General features: G+C 37.2%; 2 protein-coding genes across 2 annotated transcripts; one reads left to right on the forward strand and one right to left on the reverse strand.

Annotated features, from left to right (window-relative positions):
- Nucleotides 1-100: 100 nt before the first annotated feature.
- On the reverse strand, nt 101-16671 carry LOC116293824 (transcription elongation factor SPT5). The gene is made up of 30 exons (XM_031701305.1): nt 16542-16671; nt 15984-16143; nt 15258-15323; nt 15112-15146; nt 14546-14574; nt 14372-14434; nt 13514-13576; nt 13073-13103; nt 12814-12882; nt 12624-12710; nt 12174-12338; nt 11858-11953; nt 11724-11788; nt 10809-10911; nt 10623-10698; nt 9891-10048; nt 9337-9489; nt 8901-8998; nt 8393-8462; nt 8109-8183; nt 7488-7538; nt 6608-6733; nt 6000-6078; nt 5165-5302; nt 4788-4893; nt 4353-4495; nt 3780-3934; nt 2702-2986; nt 2106-2246; nt 101-1277 (listed from the first exon to the last, which is right to left on the reverse strand). Exons 1-30 carry the CDS (start codon nt 16575-16577, stop codon nt 1128-1130), a joined length of 3072 nt encoding a protein of 1023 aa, XP_031557165.1. The 5' UTR covers nt 16578-16671; the 3' UTR covers nt 101-1127.
- A 79-nt stretch (nt 16672-16750) lies between these two features.
- LOC116293814 (tRNA (guanine-N(7)-)-methyltransferase non-catalytic subunit wdr4) lies at nt 16751-21393 on the forward strand. Its single transcript, XM_031701295.2, has 10 exons — nt 16751-16873; nt 17233-17538; nt 17805-17874; nt 18516-18628; nt 18758-18821; nt 19072-19146; nt 19441-19529; nt 19859-20051; nt 20694-20763; nt 21220-21393. Exons 1-10 carry the CDS (start codon nt 16797-16799, stop codon nt 21381-21383), a joined length of 1221 nt encoding a protein of 406 aa, XP_031557155.1. The 5' UTR covers nt 16751-16796; the 3' UTR covers nt 21384-21393.
- The last annotated feature ends 348 nt before the right edge of the window (nt 21394-21741 follow it).

Below are 21741 nucleotides of genomic sequence, written 5' to 3' on the forward strand. Positions count from 1 at the left end.
ATTTAGTAGTGGTATTCTCAGTGTGGCTCTCCATCCACTGATATTTCGACAAAAAAAACTTTGGTAGATTCCCAGGTATAAGCACTCAAATTCTAGGGAGTCTGGCCAATACTTCTTTAATGCAAGCCATTCTTCGTGTTTTTATTACAATACAGGACATTTTCAAGTAAACTAAGGTATTCGTTTAAGATATCTATAAAAAGGCAGCAAGGATATTCGCTATTAAGAACCGTTTTATTATCATAAGCTTGTTTATGTTTGAATAACAATTTTCAAGTTAGCTCAAGTCCTGCCAAAATCTGGATTGATTTTTTAATGCTATTAATATTACATCAAATATTATTGAGGTGTCGGAGATGCGGGGATTAAAACTAAAGACTACAAACAACACAAAGAACTGCAACAATTTTCTAATTTCAAGTCTTTGAGAACGAGAATAAGACATTTAAATCAGAAAGTCTGGAAAACAAATATTTGCGCGTTGCGTTCCTTCCATTTTTTGCTAGATTTCTCGAGTCAATAATAATAACACAATGGGAAATAGTATGTTACAATCATCGGTTTTTCGCAGTGAGAAAGTATATTCTCTGTGTAAGGCGAGAAGGAAGGAGAAGTAGGAATTTTTTTCACTTCTCGTCTTCTCATGGGAGAGTGTTGCTCTTTCGTGGCGCGAGCGACTAAGAAATTAGCGAACGGAAAAATTGGAATTAGACTTGAGGGCCCGGTTGTACGAAGCCTGGATAGCGCTATCCGGCGGATAAATCCTTATCCAGTGGATAAGTCGATGCTGTTATCCAATAAATTTATCCACTGGATAAGATTTCTCCGTCGGATAGCGCCAACCAGGCTTTGTACAACCGGGCCCAGTTTTTCTATTTTCGTGCGCGCAAGATTAATAGCGACGCTTTTCTGAAATGAGAGAGAGAGATTGTAAGTTGTTTTCCGCCTTTTTTTCTTCTTCTTCAGCGCAAAGCAAGAATAGATACTCCTAGCACGAAAATCCATCCCTTCACATAATAAGAACATCTTTTCAATCTAGTTAACGGGAGAGACTCCCTAGTGATATCACACAGCGGTCTTCGTTTTCATTGCAATACACTACACCAGGAGCTATAGTTCTATTACAACTATTCAGTGACAGTAGCTATCTTCGCCAGATATTTCAGAGGCAGGATCTTGAGTTGTTCTGTTTTATCCATCTTTATGATTCCATCGTCGTTGTCGATGTTAATCAGGGTACCGGTACACTCTCTGTCATCACCTGTAATCACTTTCACCTAGAAAAAAACAATACAAATAACAATATTAAGCTTTTTTCCTTTAAGGCGCGATTACACGGGACAATTTTCTCTGCAAGTTGTCTCAAAACGGTGTTGCGAGACAAGTCGCATGAGCATTTACACGATGCAACGGAGACGCAAGCAATTGCTGCAACTTGTCTGGTAACATATTTTCAAATTGTACTGTAGTTTACACGCTGCAATGCTCCGTGCAACCTGTGTCGCCACACCGTTGCGAGACAAGTTGCAGAGAAAATTGCTCCGTGTAATTGCGCCTTTATAGTGCAATAAACCTCTAGCTTGGTAGTTTTGAAGATTGTCATTTACTTAGGGAATTTGGGGAAAAGAGATAAAATAGGAAGTGGGACTATTTGATGAATTTTGCGCTGGAAAAATGGAAATTCGAAGACTAGGATTTAGGAATAAAAATTGAATTAGCAGCATGGGTTTCCCAAAGTTCAGAATTGTGAATGGAATTAATTACATATTGTGAACCACTTCAGGACTTGTTGATAAAAATATTTTTGTCCAATAACGTGTCTTGTCAAGAAAGACATAACGCTCAAGGGAATGAAAATTGGTTCGAAATGAAAAAATAAGGCAAGAAGCCTATTTCCTCTTTGAAATTGAACGTCTGATGAAATATATATCATACATATTTTTATTTCGGGGCATTTTCGAGCGCGTAGAAGATTAAGACAAAGTTTGTTCGCCCTTTTCTTATCCCCTCCCCTCCCCTCCCAACAATCTATTGTCCATATTTTAATTTCTGGACCAATCACAAAACACGTTCTATATCAGTTAAAACAATGACGTCACAGTTACCTTTTCTAATTTGGATGGTTCTACCGAGTCGATATTAGAGGCAGGGATACTGATATCTCTCTTCTCATCGAATAGATAGACTGTGCATATATTACCATTAACGTTACGGACCACACCCGTATTGTCTAATAACTGAGGATCCTGGAAGAAAGTTAGAATTTAATCAGTTTGGGCTCCCTGTGGCTTTGGTGACGATAACACAGCTATAAGCCGTATTGCGCATTCCCCGAAAATTATGCAAAAGCATCGGACAATGCGATTGGAAAGTCAATGCAAAATATATATTTGATGTTTCTACTCTATTTTTCTTTACTTTACAAAGACAGAAAGACAGAAAGACTGGCAGATAGACAGGCAAACAGACAGACAGACAGATAGAAAGACAGACAGACAGGTAAATAGACAGGCAGACAGACAGGCAAACTGATAGAGACAGACAGACAGACAGACAGACAGACAAACAGACAGATAAACAGACAGACAAGAGATCAATTGTTGACAGCCCAACCACGACCAACCAACCAATCGACCAACAACAAGACTTCTCACTTACCAATCAACCAACCGGTAAACCAACCAACAAGAAGACCACTCACCTCGTGATTCATGTTGATACGAACTTCAATATCTGTAGTCACCCACTCTCCTGGCCCAGCTTCTTCAAGTCCAGCACCTGGTGTATGGGGGTTATATGCCGGTGATACGGGAGGGATACTACCTCCTGGAGTTACAGGATTACCGTAGGCTGCAGGAGATGGGGACTGTGTATACGGAGAGTAGGTCGGCTCTGATCCGTACATACCAGCCCCTGGGGTGTTGGGTGTGTATGGTCCTGTGTAAGCCCCAGGGGTGGCTGGGTTCGGAGTGTTTGGAGCATAATTCTGAAATGGAACCAATAAAGTTGTTAGAGCACATTTAATGTTTATGTGAGACAGACAATCCCAGACACTCGAGACACATCATCATCATCATCATCATCATCATCACCATCATCATCATCATCATAATCCAAGTAAACATTGTCCTAGATTTCCTAGCGGGTTATAAGAAACAACTTGGACATGATATGGAGAGTGTAGGTATAGATGATGGACAAAACTTGATAAGACAATGCCAAAGATGGGTGATGTCGCAAAACTGCGAAATAGTTAAGGCATTCTACACCTTTGAATACACATTTGTTAGTGACACACTAAGGATATAGCCAGGGGCGTAGCGAGGACCTAGGAGCTGGGGGGCACTGGTCCAAAATAAGAAAAAATTTCAAATTCCCACGTGCAGATTCCAGGCTCTGACCGGGTTCGCAGTGCACAGGTAGCCCGTCCGGATAACTTCGTATAAATTCGCACTTTTGTAGGTTGTAATAATTTATTTTCCTCTTTCTTTTCGGTTTAATGTTGTTTTTTTTTTTTTTGTTATTCTTTTTTCAAAATTTTTTTCCCCCCCTCGCTACGCTACTGGATATAGCCTAGAACTATAAAAGTTCCGCTTTATTCTTGTAAAGTATTGTTACGCATACTGAAAGTTTAAATAAACGAAGATAATAAATACATATTTTACCAGGGTAGGCCCGTCAGCAAAGCTGTTATCAAGGAGCGCCCTGGAAAATCTCATATTCTAGAGTCGATGTTTGGTTTGTTTTGCCCAACATGTAGTATCACTAGTGTTACTTACAGCAGGGGAAGGAGTGGACGCATCAAACCCATAGTCAAACTCATCATTACGAGCAGGCGTGTTGGGCTGTGTTGGGTCCCAGGCTCCACCGTGCAATGGGGTTCGTGAAGGATCATGGGACGGTGTCATCGAACCATAATGAGGTGTACGACTCCCTGTTAATAGAGATACAAGCAAAACATCGCTTATTTCTTAATATCAATTAATACTAATAATTTTTTTAGAGCGTCCAACTACAGAACAGGTCACGGGTTTGATTTTCATCTGCAGCTCAGAAATTTTTTCTGCGAGTTTTCAGCTCTGCATTTTTTCCTATTTATTTATACTACTAATAATAATTTTATTATCTCTAACGTGCAAATAAGCATGTATAATATGATCAAATGCGCGTCACAAACGGTTAAGATATAATACATAAAATATCCAAAGTATAACAAATAACTTATTTTACATGGTAAATATACTAAATTCTAAATGGAATACAAAATAGTCTTAAAGGTCAAACGATATCCAAACGATATATATATTTAGGCATGAATATACATAGATAAAAAGATACTCAAAAGTACTGACCATCTCCATGGGTGGGTGTCTGAGACCCATACATAGGTGTCCTTGAGCCATGCATGGGTGTCTGGGATCCATACATGGGTGTCTGTGACCCATACATTGGTGTCCTTGCATATGATGATGCACCTCCAGCTTTGGTAGGACCACTGTATGACAAATAATAGTCATTTGTAAAGATAAAGTTTAGTTTTGTTGTGAAGAAAATCAAGCTCAAGTAATCAGGGTATAACAGAGCAGTTTTTTATATGAGTGGAAAACATACGATACTGGCTTACAGCATGTACGATACGACAGGCGTAGAAAGGTTATGATTTGAGTAGGAAAATATTATACACTTGTAAATCGTACATGATACGACATGCTGTAATCCAAGCTATTCCAGACTAAGGGTAAGTATTCCCCAGTCCATACACTATAGTATATAACATATATTGGTACCTGATAGGGTTGAGGCGTGTCCTGTCTACTGATATGGTTTTACAATTACTGTGCAACTCTACTCTAGCTGTTGTTTCTGTTGCATCTTTGACGATACCAATATAACCTATAGGAAAGCAAAATTTCTTTAATTCAATTTTCTCTGGATCATTACTGTTATAAAGTCATGTAAATGTAAGCCAGACGATGCGAGAGTTTGAGAATGTGTGAGCTTGTGTCAGTCAATCAATGACTTCCATTTTTTCTTTCAATTCCCATTTTACATAAGTCATCTTTATTCATAAAAATTCCCCTTAATTGCAAAATATTCATTTTTTATCTATTTTCCCATTTTCCATTCATTTCCCACTCATCCCAAAAAAGTACAATTTTCCTACCTTTATATGGCCCTTGACAGATTCTGACTGTCTGTGAAATAATAGATGAATCTCTTCCTCCGCGACCTCTTCCTCTTCCTCGTCCTCCTACACCCATTCTGGGTGACCGAAGGCCACCTCTCATACTTCCTCCACCACCTAAAGAATCAACAGTAACGTACATGATTAAATGATGCCGAAACCAGGTGAATTATAGACCTCGTTATCTTGGGTTCAATGTTTTCTAATATCAGGCCACGTGTCATTCCCTAGAGTATCATTTCTTAGTTTAACAAACGTGCATGAGAAGACACATGAATATGGACACATAAAGAATCATCAGTAATATACATGATTAAATAATGCCGAAACAAGCTGAATTATAGACCTCGTTAACTCAGGTTCAATGTTTTCTCATATCAGACCACGTGTCATTCCCTAGAATATCATTTCTTAGTTTAACAACTGTGCATGAGAAGACATGAATATGGACACATGAACTCAAACAAAAAATCTTATTCTCAAGAGAATGACACATGGTCTGAAACGGGAAAATATTATGAAAAATTAAAGAGGTCTAGAATCATGGCAAACAGCTAATATTTTGTTTTGTGATGGTTAAATTTTAGGTTACGGAAAACAGATCATATTCTCAAGAGAATGCCACATGGTCTAAAATGGGAAAATATTATCATGGCAAACAGATAATTTTTTTTGTGATGGTTAAAGTTTGTTTATTTTTTTATTTTGGTTACAAAAAACTGAGAGAGAATGACAATTATTGGTATGCAATGGGAAAAAATTACACCTAAGATAAAAAGGTCTGTTGTATGTGAATAATTTATCATGTGAATACTTGTGTCTCTGGCTGGACTCATGATTCTTGGCGACGACGGGGCAAAGGTACCAAACCCACCAAAGGTATTGGTTGTAGCCTTTAACGCAAAAGCAGAAATAAGAATAACTAAGATTATTTGACTTCAAATAATTACCAGTTATTACCAGTATTAAATTTATTAATAGAGAATTCTTTTCGTATTCAAGCAGCAAGCGCAAAAAACTATTTTCTCAAAGAAAGGCTGTTGTACAAGGCTAAAATCTTGTTATTCAGAAAGTTTAACTTGTTTGGAAGTGGAGATGACTGATGAAAGTGGAATCAAAGTGTTAACCCAAAGCAAACATTTAATCGAAAATGAGGTTTAGGCCTTCATTTGCTTATTTCCCATATATTTCCTATAAAGCCTGACAAAGCAACATTCTAACACAAATGCAACAAAACATCTTTGTACAATCGAAAATACTGCTTCAAACAGGCTTTTTATCATTTTTATCATGTTTTGAGTGTTAACCCAAAACGAAAATTGGGATCAAACTCATACGAAAGTCTAGTTCTTGGCGCTTTTTGCCATTATTGCTCATTATTGAAAAAAATTTCCTCTTAATAGATAATATTAGATTAATTACCCTTCCTCCACCAGCAAGGCTGAGGTGTCGTGTTTTACACACTATTATACCACTGTTCTCTATAATCATTTTGGAGTAGATGAATGCAAAGCTACGGTAAAGATGCCTGATTTCTCCTTGTTGACCCTAGGGAAAACACAAAATCAATAAGTTCAGTTAAGAATGGTTATTGAATCATAACAGGGCGCTTTTTGTCATCTTTTATTTCATATTACAGTTGGTTTCACAAAACTTCGGCCGCTTTAATTCCAAAGTTAGTTCCCAAGTTCTCCAAGTTGGTGCCCAACTTGCAAACTTTTTGTGAAATTGTTTTAATCAACCGTGACTTGTTTATGTCTAGAATTCAAATATTTACTCGAATTGCTTCTTTAAACCATATACTTTTCGAAAATTGTATTCCAGACAACGAATGGAGTCAAATTCCTTTTGTCACAATGAAATTCACTTTGAAAATTGGATTTGAACGGTAGATTCGATGAGTTTTAGAAGCTACTGTATTATCAGTTTGAAAGATCGCCAAAAACTGTCGGAACTTCATAGTGAAATTGACTACAAAGTTGTGAACTTGCGAACGAACATCAGACATGGAGGGCCGAAGTTTTATGAAATCAACTGTAATAGTGCTGGATAAATATATCAATAAGGATTTACTGGCTCAAGGGATTATTTTATAGTATGCAATTTTTAAAAAGTCAGCACAAAAAACTTATAGATCATAGTTGTAGTGTCCTCAAGTGCTGTAAAAGATGAATCAGATTTGAAATCTAAAGCAATGCTTTGTTCATTTATTTATCTATATTGATTTTAGATGAATGAAATAGAATTCATAAATCAGAAGAGAATAAGGGATAAAAACAGCTGACAAACTGCATATACTTACAGCATGTGGCCCGTCCATGACCTTAACAATATCCTTAACCTGAATAGTGTTCTGTAGAGGAAAAAAATGTAGATAAACATCATATAGCAAGACTTTAATAATCATGTGTAATCCCATATGTGTTAAATTTTTAGGTTGCTGATCATGGGGAGGGTCTTGGTCTTGTGCACTTCCCATTAATTCGGAATCAATCAGTGCGAGCGTTCAGTTCTTAAATGGTACATGTCAGTTCTTAGAACTGGACCAACACGTCCCTGACCAGTTCTAAGAACTGATGTGTACAGCGCTCTAAATAGCGGCCTGCCAATGGCCAAATGACAGGCCAAATTTCAGGTTTGGCAGGCAAAAATGACAATGCACTGCCAAATGAATAATGAAATGGCAGGCAAAATTTATTGGAATGACCTCCTTTATCTACTTTGGTGGGCTAGAATTTTTTTCCATTTCGAGCCCTGTACATATAATTTGAGAATTGTCCTGCCAGAATCAGCTGGTTTGAATTGAGGAAAGTGCTCTTATATTTACAACTATCACTCCCTGTAAGGACCTCTTCCGTGAGGTTCCCTCCAAATGCAGCACCTGTACATAAAGTTTAAAGTTTTAAATTCAAAAGATTTTTACCTGTTCTGAGTCAAGTGCCACTGCACCTCTGTTCTCTCTTCTTCTGCCCACAGCCTGATGTTTGACTTGAACAACCTGGTTACAGATATTAAATGGGATTAATACTACTTTACAACAAAACATCAATCTATCAAACCCTAAAACAATCACTGGGTTGATCTAAGTCAGGGCAAGGCTACATCTAATTCACAGGTTGAATTGGAATTTAGTGTGATGTACATCACACATAATGCTGAGTCCAATGAGATAAAACAAGAAGGGCAGACAGGGATTGTTATACTCACTTTTCCATGTTGGTTTAGAACCTGGAAGGTGTCTCTGTCAAGACGAATGATGACACCAACTGTTTGTGGACTGTGGAGAAAAAGAAATTGTATGTAAAGACAATATCCTATGGCAAACTAAAGCACTTAATATGAATGAATAAATGGATGGATGGATGGATGGATGGATGGATGGATGGATGGATGGATGGATGGATGGATGGATGGATGGATGGAAGATTGAATCAATGGATGGTGGGTGTATGGATGAGTGGGTTAGTGGATAGATGAAGGGGATGGATGGATGGTTGTGTGTTTGTATCGATGGACAAATAGAATGATGGATGACTGAGTGGACAGATGTGTGAATGAATGGGATGGATGGATGGTTGTGTGTTTGTATCGATGGACAAGTAGAATGATGGATGACTGAGTGGACAGACGTGTGAATGAATGGGATGGATGAAAGAGTGGGTGTATGGAAAGAAGGATAACCAAGTAATACAAACTTCTAAAAGGCATGACTTACTCAAGCTGCACAAGATCACCAAACTGATGCTGACCCATGGAATCCACTCCACTGCTTCTCTCTGAACACAACTGAAGATCCTTTGGAAGCACTTTAAGCTGTTCATACAAAAATGGTACATCTTACTGTTATGCCATGAACACTATGTCATGCTATAGAGCATACAGTATGTTACATCATAATCATCCTCTTGGTTGACGATAACAAAGCATTCCTTATTAGCTTATCTTGTTAGATCAACCAACATGGCGGCTGTTTCATTGTTGTTCATTGTTATTGTTTTTGAATCACATTGTATAGAATTGAAAATATCCTGTGAACCATCCACAGTACAAGAGATGACCATACTCCGATAAAAAAATCGTTCAGCCATGTTACAATAATTATTATGTTCATACAACACTGCACATCAGCAGTATGCATTTTTCTCACATACCTCATGCATGGTAAGATCAGAAAACAGGACTACTGTGTCTTCTACTCTGATGATAAGACCGGTATCACCCTCATATCGACCACCAATCACTTTAACATGGTCACCCATCTTGAAGTGCTTCTCAAGTTCTTGAGCTGTGAACTCTAAGGGTTCCTAATGAAAGAAAACATATTAGTCACTCAATGGGCTCCCTGTGGAAATTTCACGAGCTACCTGTGATATAAATACACAGGAACCCCAAAACATTTTTTCCAGATAATACTTTATTTTTATCTAAGTTTTCAAGTTATCAAGGTATAAAATACACATATAATGCAAAGTTATAAATACTGAATGAATGAATGAACTTTATTTCAATAGGGTAAAACGCATCAGTTATTACTTAAAAAATCATACTGATAACCTTGAACCTTTGCAATTTGGAAGCTAGATTTCGTCGGAGTAAAAGACTGACAAAGTCCAACGAAGGACTTGCATTCGAAACGTCAGTTTTTTCATCTTTTCGCAGTGTATAATTTACCCTTTGATCATTTATGAAATAGAAGATAATTTACCTTTAAGTCATCATGGTTGGGCATCATGGTTATCTTATCTCCATCAACACTCATGACTTTTCCCTTCAAGTTCACCAACTCCCCTTCTGAAACAATAACTGTGTCTCCAGGACAGAATGTGTGTTTTGCTTCTTCACTACTCTTTGTCTTAACAGGCACTGGTTATTATTGTTAAGGAATAACACTGTTAAATGTATTCTGAAGTGTTTTTGGATAAATAGATACATGGGATAAGGATAGTGGATGCAAGGAAAGACTGATAGTATAGAAGGAAGAAAACAGGGGAAAGATGGATGGAATAGATAGATGGATGTATGGGATAAACAAATGGAAGGATACTGGATGCAAAGAATGACTGGATGATCGATATGGATAGAGTAGATGTGTGGATAGTGTATGCAAGGAAAGACTGGATGGATGGATGGATGAATACATAGATGGATGGAGGGAGGGAGGGAGGGAGGGAGGGAGGGAGGGATAGATGGATGGATGGAATAGATAGATGGATGGATGGATATGGATAAAATGATGCTTCTACACAGGTAGTATAAAAGAATGAGATGAAAGGATAGATTTGGCTGAATGGAAGGGAGGAAAAAGATGGATATTAGGATGGATGGGATGCCATGCAAGCATGCATAATTATAAGAATAGATCAGTGGAGTAATGGATGATGGTTAGATGGATGAATGGATGAATAAATGCAAGAGATGAAATTCATTCAAAGGATACTCTCCAGTTCAACATCTTCGGGTGCAGCCTCAAACTTTTCTAGCTCTTGTAAAGTTGGTTTAATGCCTTCTGTCACCTATAATGACAAGAAATATCATTATTGCATTTGTCTGTCTTTGGCCTCATGGGCTACTGAGTCGTAGATCATTATTGCTGTGGGTCTAATTATTGTTAAATATTACTTACGACAGCAGACATTGCCAAGGTTTTATACAGGTATCCACCTCGATACCGATTATTTTCAAAGAGAATAAAGTCACCATCTTGAGAGAGCTCCCCACCAATACTCCTGAAAAAATATAATAACATGAGTTCCCACACATCATTATCATTGTCATCAACATTGCTAATTACATCATCATCATCATCATCATCGTCATCAAGATCACTAATTATTTGCACAATCACCACCGTAATCACCATCACTATCACCAACTACATTATCATTATCATCGTCATCATCACCCATCATCTTCATCTTCATCATCTTTATCATCATCCTCATCACCCATCATCTTCATCATCTTCATCATCTTTATCATCCTCATCCTCATCACCCATCATCTTTATCATCTTTATTATCATCCTCATCATCATCACCCATCATCTTCATCTTCCTCATCTTTATCATCATCCTCATCATCATCATCATCACCCATCATCTTCATAATCTTCATCATCTTTATCATTATCATCCTCATCATCATCACCCATCATCTTCATCTTCATCATCATCATCATCACCCATCATCTTCATCATCTTCATCATCATCCTCATCTACATCACCCATTCTCTTCATCATCTTTATCATCATCCTCATCTTCATCACCCATCATCTTCATCCTCATCTTCATCACCCATCATCTTCATCATCTTCATCATCATCCTCATCTTCATCACCCATCATCTTCATCATCTTTATCATCATCCTCATCTTCATCACCCATCATCTTCATTCTCATCATCATCACCCATCATCTTCATCCTCATCATCATCACCCGTCATCTTCATCATTATCATCATCATCACCCATCATCTCCATCATCTTCATCATTATCATTATCATCATCATCGCCAAAAGGCATGTTTCCATTGTTACCTGACAGAATCAGCATCAAACAGCTTCAGCGGTGGTTTTCTCTTCTTCTTCCTTTTCTCCTGTTCCTATATGGACAATAGTAACTTCAGTGACTTGCCAACTTTTAAATAAACAATAGACAATACTGTACTCACCTCAGCTGAGCGAGGGACTCCTCTTGTGCGTGAGTAGTCAATACGAGGAATCATTTTGAGAGTGAGCTGATTCCTTGCTGTATTCACATAATCAACCTACAAATGCCAAATGATTATTTTAAGTACTGTGTTAAGTAGCAATATAGGGGGGAAAAATTACTGAGCTAGTACTTTTACAATCTGGATCCTGACCCAACATATTAGGATAAGCCATAGGATGAATAAAAAAAGCTGAAAATACACGTTCTATCTTCTTTTCTGTAAATACACAATCCCTCATCTGTATTTTTTTATCATGGCAAGATTATAGCTGTACCTGAGCAAGATCGTCTTTGTATATTCCTCTCTTCAACCTGACCCACTGTTTCGGCTTTAATGTGACCACCTCTTTTACAACCTTTAGTACGTCAGTCATTTCCTTGATAGGAACCATCTGTTGTTGCCATTTGCCGAGCCTCAATGTACCAAAACCCTCTATTGCCTGGATATTACAACATAATAATATCTTAATAAGCTTGAAGTCTTTATTTACTGAGATAAAAGCAAGGAAAGATTTACAGTCATTCTCAATAGAATCTATGCAGAATCGCTGTTAGGACAAAGCACAGGCCAGGAGTTTTTCAAGCTTTAGTTGACAGGGTAAGGCAGGATTGGCACTCCGCTACATATCCTGCTTCTCCTAACAATTCTCTCATGTTCTTCCAGCTCCTGTGTGCTTTATAACTGCACACAGCATAAGCGCACATTTTCTATTTCTTTATTTCACCTGTTTAACATGGGTCTGTTTGTAGGCTTCAATGTAGATGTAACCCTTCAGTCCCTCCACGGCAATAGCAGACTTGATTTGTAATGGCTAATGAAAAGAATGAAAGCAGATAAGTAATACATATCTATAAGCTTTATAAACAAATTACATCAGAGCTAAAAAATAAAGGTCTGGTGAACTGGCAATGTACCTCATCTGTGAACTGCTGTGCAATTGCTTTCCTCATCAAACCAATTACTGTTGCCTTTTCTTCACCAATCTGAAACATATTACGAACATTAATTATTCCTCTCAGGGACCTAGTTGGAGAAGCTTTTGAGGGTGTTATGTGGTATTTACCATGCATTTATCCCCTCCTCCACCCAAAAAATCTGCATTTTTTTAGCATTATGCTTTTTACTCTGTACCAAACACAAATCAGAGTCTTAAATAATGAAATAATTTAGTACCTTGCACTTGACAGTCCACAAGTTTGGGTCCCTAGAAAACAATATAATTCCTTTGTTAACAAAACTGTTATGCTGTTTCCATTGCATTAGGGTGTTCATACTAATAACTTTATTTATTTTAGGAGAAGCACCTACATACATGTATTTAACATTTCAATAATCATGGTAGCACTCTGAGGATGGGTCTTCATAAAAAGTTGACTAGTCTTAGCTTAGTAGTCCTAAAGTCTTTATAAAGAGTTAAGTAGTAATTAACTTGGCTACCAGAGGTTTATACCAGAAGTTTTTTTTTGAGTCTGAAAGTTCCGAGAAACATGCCACCATAGGAAGCCAAATAAAAACATGCATGAATGTTTCCCTGCAAACATGCTGCGTCAATCACAACTGTTCTCGGGTGTTCAAAGCAATATTACATATCATCACATAAAAAAGATTACATACTTGACGCCAGGAAGAAGACTCTGCTGTTGTACCTCTGGTTGTAACTCATTAGCATGGTAATACCTAAAACATGAAAGATGGAAAAACTCAGGACAATAAACATTATTTCTTAGCAACACTATACATACAGATTGTGGTGATATGTGATCGTCTGGATGAGTGTAATCTTGAGAAAGACTGTTGTTGGTGGTGACTGACAGATTGTGATGATATGTGATCATCTGGATGAGTGTAATCTTGAGAAAGACTGTTGTTGGTGGTGACTGACAGTTTGTTGTGAAGTGTAATGGTCCAGGTGAGTGTAGTCTTGAGAAAGACTGTTGTTGGTGGTGACTGACAGTTTGTTGTGAAGTGTAATGGTGCGGGTGAGTGTAGTCTTGAGAAAGACTGTTGCTGGTGGTAGCTGACAGTTTGTGGTGAAATGTGATTGTCTGGGTGAGTGCAGTCTTGAGAAAGACTGTTGCTGATGATGACTGACGTTTCGACAACATGGGAGTCATCTTCAGAGTCCAGTGAGAAAACAAGAGACCATCGATGGTATTTATACCTCTGGGTCGGTCATGACATATACACACATGTACATGGTATTCTAATTATTGTTTAATATATGCATCATATAAAAAAAAATTTTGGTAACAGCCCTAGGGTTATACATGTAATAACTTATCTATTAGGGTTTTTTGATGGACTTATAACTGCAAGGATATTTTCATTAGAAGAAAAGAAGTCGGCTTTAATATTTGATTACTGAAGCTTAAAAGCAATAGTAGCTTTTTCCAAAACACAAGTACTCACAAAAAAAAAGAATAGAGACAAAGTTTTGTGAGTAAATATTTTGAAATTCTAGTATTGACTAACTTGTCATTGGTCTCGGCATATTTCTTTCTGTAGTATTCTTCTATCTCATCATCTTTTCTGTCCCTGAAAAATAACAAAAATATACCAAAAGATTGAGATCGAAACATGAAGAATTTTTATGCATAAAAACGTTTTACACAAACATGTTTTTATGTATTTTTAAGGAAATCTTACCTTAGCATTTGTTGTAAGCGCCGTGCTCCCTATAACCCAAATTATTTAAGAAAATTAAAAATTATGAATGCCAACATTTTCAAGTACAACATCTATTTCTCCTCCAAGTTAGGTATTAGAATTATCTGCATCTAGAGGAGAGCATCTGAGGAGAGTATATTGCATAGTTCCAGAAAATATCCACACCTCTCCCACGGAGGGGGATTGGAATTACCAAGGTTTCGGAAGGGTCTGAGGAAAGGTCTCAGTACATTTTGTAGTTCCAGAAAATATCTGTACCCCTCCCATGGAGGAAGATTGGAATTACCAAGGGGTCGGAAGGGTCTGAGGAGGGTATATCGTGTACCGTAGATCCAGAAAATATCTGTACCTCTCCCATGGAGGGGGATTGGAATTACCAAGGGGTCGGAAAGGTCTGAGGAGGGTATATTGTGTACCGTAGATCCAGAAAATATCTGGACCTCTCCCACGGAGGGGGATTGGAATTACCAAGGGGTGATGATGGTCTCAAGGCATCCCTGGTGATAGAGGGACCTATTACTGTTTCCTATTGGTTTATGACTTACTGAAATATCATCTCCAACAGGTTCTTCATGATCGCCTGCAAAATGCCAAAAAAAAAAAAAAAAAGAAATCCGAGGTCAATGGCAAACACTGACCTATAGATTTTTTTTTTTTGAATTTGTAAAATATTGTTGTTCAGAAACTTTACCTGAATCAATGAGATCATGGTATCCCTTTTCTGCTTCTTCTTCATCTTCATAATCATCATCAACATCTGTAAACGATACAATGTTTTAGCATACTTATAACTGTCTGGGCTACCTGTGGAAAACCACAGGAGACCCAACTAAGTTTATCTAGCAGAGAGAATAAGAGAAAAATATTAAATGCCCTTGGCAGGATTCGAACCCACGTCTTCGGTATTCTAGTCCGATGTGTTAACCACTACACTACAAGGACCAACCACGCTGGTAACGCAGCCAGAATATGAAATGTAGGGTAATCGTGAGGATCCCAGAGCGATATTTTTTCTCTATAGATAAGTTGAACACCGTAAATATGTACGCAAAGATTAGACATAGTATAGTAGTAATAAGTTATGCGTTCGGTGTGTATATTATGAAGTAGAGAGAATAAGAGAAAAATATCAAATGCCCTTGGCAGGATTTGAACCCACGTCTTCAGTATTCTAGTCCGATGTGTTAACCACTACACTACAAGGACCAACAGCGTTAAGTTTATCTAGCTTTTATCCGGTTTAATATAATTTATGCTGGTCTTTTGTTATATCTATTGTGACTTGTTCTATACATTATGAAGCTGGTATTGTTTTTTGGTATTGTGATGTCAGCTGTACTGTATAAATTATATTACACCAATAAGCTTAATATCTTATGATATTATCATTGCTATTATTTATATTATTTGTAAATACCAGCTTCTTCGAGAATAAAGCCAGAGTGTTTCATCTTTTTCCTGCGCAGGCTCTCAACCTCATCATCATCATCATATTCTTCTTCATCTTCTTCATCATCGAGTTCTTCATCATCTTCGTCTTCCTCGTCATCTTCTTCTCTTGTGATATCTTCACCCTCCTATTAAGATAATAAGAATTAAATAGTCTCAGCTTCAAATAAGTGTTTCTTAGTTCACTGACGAAATGGTTGCCAGTGTACATATCTATCAGCCCCAAAACTCCGCCATCACATGGATTGATCATGGAAAACTATAATCTATTTTCTATTTATTACAACTGTAGATAGAAGCTAGATAGTCACCAGGAATTTATAAACACAAGACCAGTAGGTCCAAAAGGCACGATAGAAGTAGAAAACGCACACTGCAATCCCAAAAACGAAGCAAATAAACTTCAAACATTTGCTTACAATAAAGAACTTTTGGTCTTTGCATTCGGTTCACAAGGTTGACGTCGAAGGATTCCAACTCGCGCTCGCAATACAACATACATCATAATAATATTACATCAACATACCTCCTCAGATATATTTGAGTCCTCGCTGTCAGACATCGTGTATTATTTTTAAGATTAACTAGAGATAATTCGTCGATTAACAAGAAAACCTTATTTTCTTTAAGAATTTTCAAGATGGCGACCAGACAAGCATCCGGGATATTCTTATTAGCATTACCGCAGATAGCAAGATTCACGGGCGCAAAACAAATCACTGCTGACCAGTTGATTTATGCAGACCGCGGGCACGGGATGCTTAAACAACATTAATACAACATGGCCAGTTTAGTATTTAGTAATAATAGTCTTCTAGCTCTGATCTCCTGCAGTAAATTTAGGATACTTGATTGCAAGTAAGGTTATTGTTATGTATCTATCCATTTTCGAATGTTGATTGCAGTCATAATGTTTCAAACTTTTTTATTTGGGTATTTTCTTTATCTTTATGAACAGTTTATCACCCACTCATTCATTTTTTTGTAAGATATTTTGTTTCTCTGTTAATTTTTTCATTCTATCCTTTAATGGTTCATCTGTTCATTCATTCATTCATTCACTAATTTTATATCATATATTTCTTTTTTTTTGTCAGTCACTCATACATTTATTCTCCCATTCTTTCGTTCCTTTATTTAATCATTTAGTCATTCTATTTTGTTCTAATATTTGAAACTGCTCCAAACTTTCTGTACATGAGTCTTTCTTTTTAAAGTGATGGGAGTTGTAAATTTTCCTGTGAACTCTCAAGCATCAAACCAAACACAGATAGTAAGACAACAAAGCCTGATACAAGCGACGCTAAACAAGACCCTGCGCTTGGCCATGGCAACATTGGGTGTTTCTCTTCATCTGGTAGATACTTTAGTCTTTGCATGACCAATAAGACAGTTACATTATGGGAGACAGACACTTGGAAGTGTCTTAGTACTAGATCATTGGAGAAAAAGGCTACAGCGATATTGTTTACAAAGGATGAAAATTATATTGTTGTAGCTGATAAAACTGGAGATGTGTACAAGTGAGTAAAACAACCTAAATTGTGTCTTCTGACCACTACGTTGTACTGTGCTGTGTTTTAATTTGATTTACTGTGCTGTACTGTACTGTGCTGTGCTGTGCTGTGCTGTGCTGTGCTGTGCTGTGCTGTGCTGTGTTGTGCTGTGCTGTGCTGTGTTTTGATTTGATTTGCTGTGCTGTGCTTTGTTTTAAATTGATTTAGGTGAGGTTATATGATATTGATTTGATTATCAGTTATATTTTCTTAAGCAATATTTATAATTGCAGATTTTCAACCAATGATGTTCATTCTGAAGGCATCCTTTTACTTGGCCACATTTCTATGATTATGGACATGGTAATAAAAAACACTTACAAAAATATCAAAGTCTTAGACATGCAAAAATGCATGGCCTTGGAGCACAATGTTATTGTATTTCACTCAATATAGGCTGTTTGCATAATAGAGTTATTTTGCTAGCAATACCAGAAAAGTTTCTTTCATTTTATTCTCTAATAAGAATATTAGACAATTGACAAAAGGAAGTGTGCAGGGGATTCTTGTAGTGGTAGCTGGTTTATGAAACTATATTATAAATGGTGGCTTAGATCAATGCTGTTATTATACTTCATAGAAAACTTCTATTTTACAACTATTACTCCTAACTCACTGCCACTACATTCATTATTGTAACGACACACAACACTTGACCCCCACGATTTTTATGGAGAGAGGAATTAAACCTGGAGAAAAACCCAAAGGGAGATCACAACACATCAAACAAACTAAACTCACATATGTAGCTGAGCTAGGAATTGAACTTGCGATCCCATATGTGAACTATATAGTGGTGAGAGACAGCGCCGTAGCATGACATGCCACTAGCAATGATGTCATCCATGATAAATGTGAAAGCTAATCCCTATAAAGACAAGTCATGCTTGTTCATATAAAATCATTTAGCCAATTAAATCATATCTCCTTTAATTTATTCACAGGCTTTTAGTAATGCTGACAAGTTTATTATCACAGCAGAAAGAGATGAAAAGATAAAAGTAACACACTTTCCAAACTGTCATAACATTGAGGCATATTGCTTAGGACATACTGAGTAAGTATTATTTGAATGTAGCTTTTAACTTTCCTCCAACCTTGATTCCCCTTGATTGGCCTACAGACTTAGAAGGCCTCCAAGGTGTGAGAAGAGTGGCTTTAATAATGCTTTATATACTTTTTCAAGCTTTGTAAGCAGTATCGGAGTGATAAAAAGCGAAGATGATGAGATACTGGTATCTGGCAGTGGGGTAAGTTTATATAAGAAGGAATTACAATACAAATATAATAATTGTGAACTTGTCTAACTTGGTTAACATTTCTCTTCCCCTCAGCCATAAGCAGTATAGGGAGGGATTAGTAAGGGATCGAAGCCAGAAAAAAACAACACACTTTTTATTGATCCTTGAAACAACCACGGTGCTGATTAAAGTCAGAGAATGGCTAATTCAAATATTAATTTCTCTTTCCTGCTTCCACTTATATTGATATTATTTTTAGGATGGATGCGTCATGTTCTGGGATTTCAAATCTGGGAAAAGATTACACACTGAATGCTTGAATGAACAAAAAGAGGTACTGAACAAATAGTTTCTTTCATTTATTTTGTTGAAGTCTTCAAAAGACGAATATTCTGGTATTACCCAGTATTTTGCATAGTTGTTTGACATTTCAGACCATGTGCCATTCCCTTGAGTATTATTTCTTAGGAAAATATGATAATGGATTAGCCCTCGTAACTTGTACATATGTAGATTGTATTCTTAAGGAAATGGCAGATGATACGAACGATTGGTAAACAATTCAAATTTGAATGAACTTTTGTTACATAATTTATTACATTTTTTTCTGAATTTTTTTTGTATCCAGGAAGAAGGAAAAGAAATACAAGATGACAAAGTTATTGTTTCTGTTTCCTGTTGTCCAAAAAATAATGTTGTCTGTGTGATGACAGAAAGGTAAGTAGATGTGATGCTTCTAAACAGGGACAGCACACTATGAAATTTCAAAATGTGGGCTTTTGTTGTTTGGGCCTCCTGTGTAATCATTCCAAAGGTATCCCATCAGAAGTTATCCTAAATCGCATAAGTGTGTTCCATCTCTATCTACTTAGTTTCTTAGTCCAAGGCAGTGCTTAGTCTTACAGAGCTTGTAAAACCTTTTTATCATTTGTGGCATATTAATAGATTGGGAATCCTGTGTCATTATCTCCACAGTACCCCACACAAAGTTTTGAAAGTACTTTGATAGTTTTATCATATTTTCTTTTTCTTTTTCTTCTTCGTAGCTCTTGTTTACTTCATTTATATCATGTTAGCAATGACAATAACCTAAAAGTCACCAAGTTACCAACCGTTACTACTAGTGTACCTCCTTGGAACATTACGTTTGATTCAAATGGACTACTTTGGTGTTTACAACCAATGAAAAGTGAGCCGCTAATGGTATTCCATCCAGAAGGTGCAGTACAACATATCAAGGTATTAATGCTTGCATCCTAATGATGCTTTATGCTTCAAGAAACAGAAATGTTTATAGTAGGGGCTGTTAAATAAAGATGGCAAGAGAGTTTGAAGAATAGTCATTATATGACACCCCGCTACATCCAGTGCGTATTTAGAGGGTCACAGGGTGTGCGTGCACCCCCCTTTCTAGCTTGGAATTGATTTAAACACTAAAGATCGTAAGCAGCTAATAAAATGGTAGCCTGCGCTCTTTCAAAATAAATTTTTCTCGAAATAAATTATACCCGCTAAACGCAGGCTAATAAAATTGTGGATCTTGAAATCTTATATCTGTCCATGAGATCAAGATGCCATTCTTGAGACTCAAAATGCAAATCATGCAAACTTATGTTGGGACAGATGGACATAAAACCTTGGGCTGTGGGGGAATGGGGAGGGGGAGAGGGAGGGATGATTTTACAACTTCGTACTTGGTTCGTTCATGCGCACAACGAAATTTAACTTGTTGTACAACACTCTCGTGTTGCAAGTTGCAAAGCGAATGTTGCTCCTATCTATGACTTGTCCACGCGCAACAAAGTTACCTTGTTGCACGAAGCAGAAGTTCTTTCTACGCGTTATTTTAAATTTTTAATAACGTCATTTATTGGTTTCTAGTACGTAAAACTCGAACAGTTTGAAGACCTGCCTGTTTATTCTACTGCAAGTGATTGGACTTATCTTGAAGGTAAACTTCTAGGTTATTTACTATGTTCTTATTCTGAATTATTTATTCCCCGAAATGAATACTGTCGGATTTTCTTCAGCAAGTGTACATACGGTACGTGACTATGCGAGCAATATTGTGGCAGGCAATGTCAGTAGTAGGACCCATTTCTATTTCTGAGATGTTGCGCGCTCAGCTACCATTGTTCCCATATTCTTGCAAGGCTGCGCGCGATGAAAAAAGGCAAATTTAACAAAGATGGTGTTACCAGCACCGTTTTTCTATTTGCTTCGTCGTTTCCAGCGATTTTATTTCCTTATCGAGACGTGAAAACAATTTGTACGACGCAACTTTGAGAACATCCACAGGCTTAGAGTCCTCTGACGCACACATGAAGACTTGCCTGCGCTTTCTTTGTGATGAGATTTTTAAGCTCAAGAGAAAGGTGTAATTATGCAACATTTTCTTTAATCGTAGAGTGTGTAGGCAAGGAGAAGCAGCTTTCTGCCCTGCGAAGAAAGAAAGACATGGATAACCTGAAAGAGTACCTCACCAAGAAAGAAGAGCGTATTCGACAAAAAAAGGCTCGTCTGGGTGGGTTAGATGTAGAAGAATGTGACGCAAAGCGAATAAAGGAATAGTTTTTTCGTATGCTTCATGATCGTCGAGTTTCCTTTGGAGGTCTGTGCGCAGAAGGCAACAATAGTCCACTTCTGAAATATGTTTCGCCTGACACACACAAAGGTTTCAATGCGAGACTTAGTACATAATGCTCACGGGATTCGTGACAGGAGAAAAGAATAGTGAGGGCCACAAGTTTATAAGTGTCATCACTTTTTAGTGTTTACCCTCTTTAAATAAAGTCTATCTATCTATCTATCTATCTAATAAAGGTCTGCGTTACACAAGGAGGGCACTGGGGCATGGAAGATTAAAGATCGAGAGGGAAAATTTACACATGAATACACTCGCAACACACATCTTGCTTTTCATTTCATT

This window comes from Actinia tenebrosa, unplaced genomic scaffold (genome assembly GCF_029948245.1).
Source record: "Actinia tenebrosa isolate PJP-AT-01 unplaced genomic scaffold, QUT_ActTen_1.0 PGA_scaffold14__42_contigs__length_11649687, whole genome shotgun sequence".
NCBI lineage: Eukaryota > Metazoa > Cnidaria > Anthozoa > Actiniaria > Actiniidae > Actinia > Actinia tenebrosa.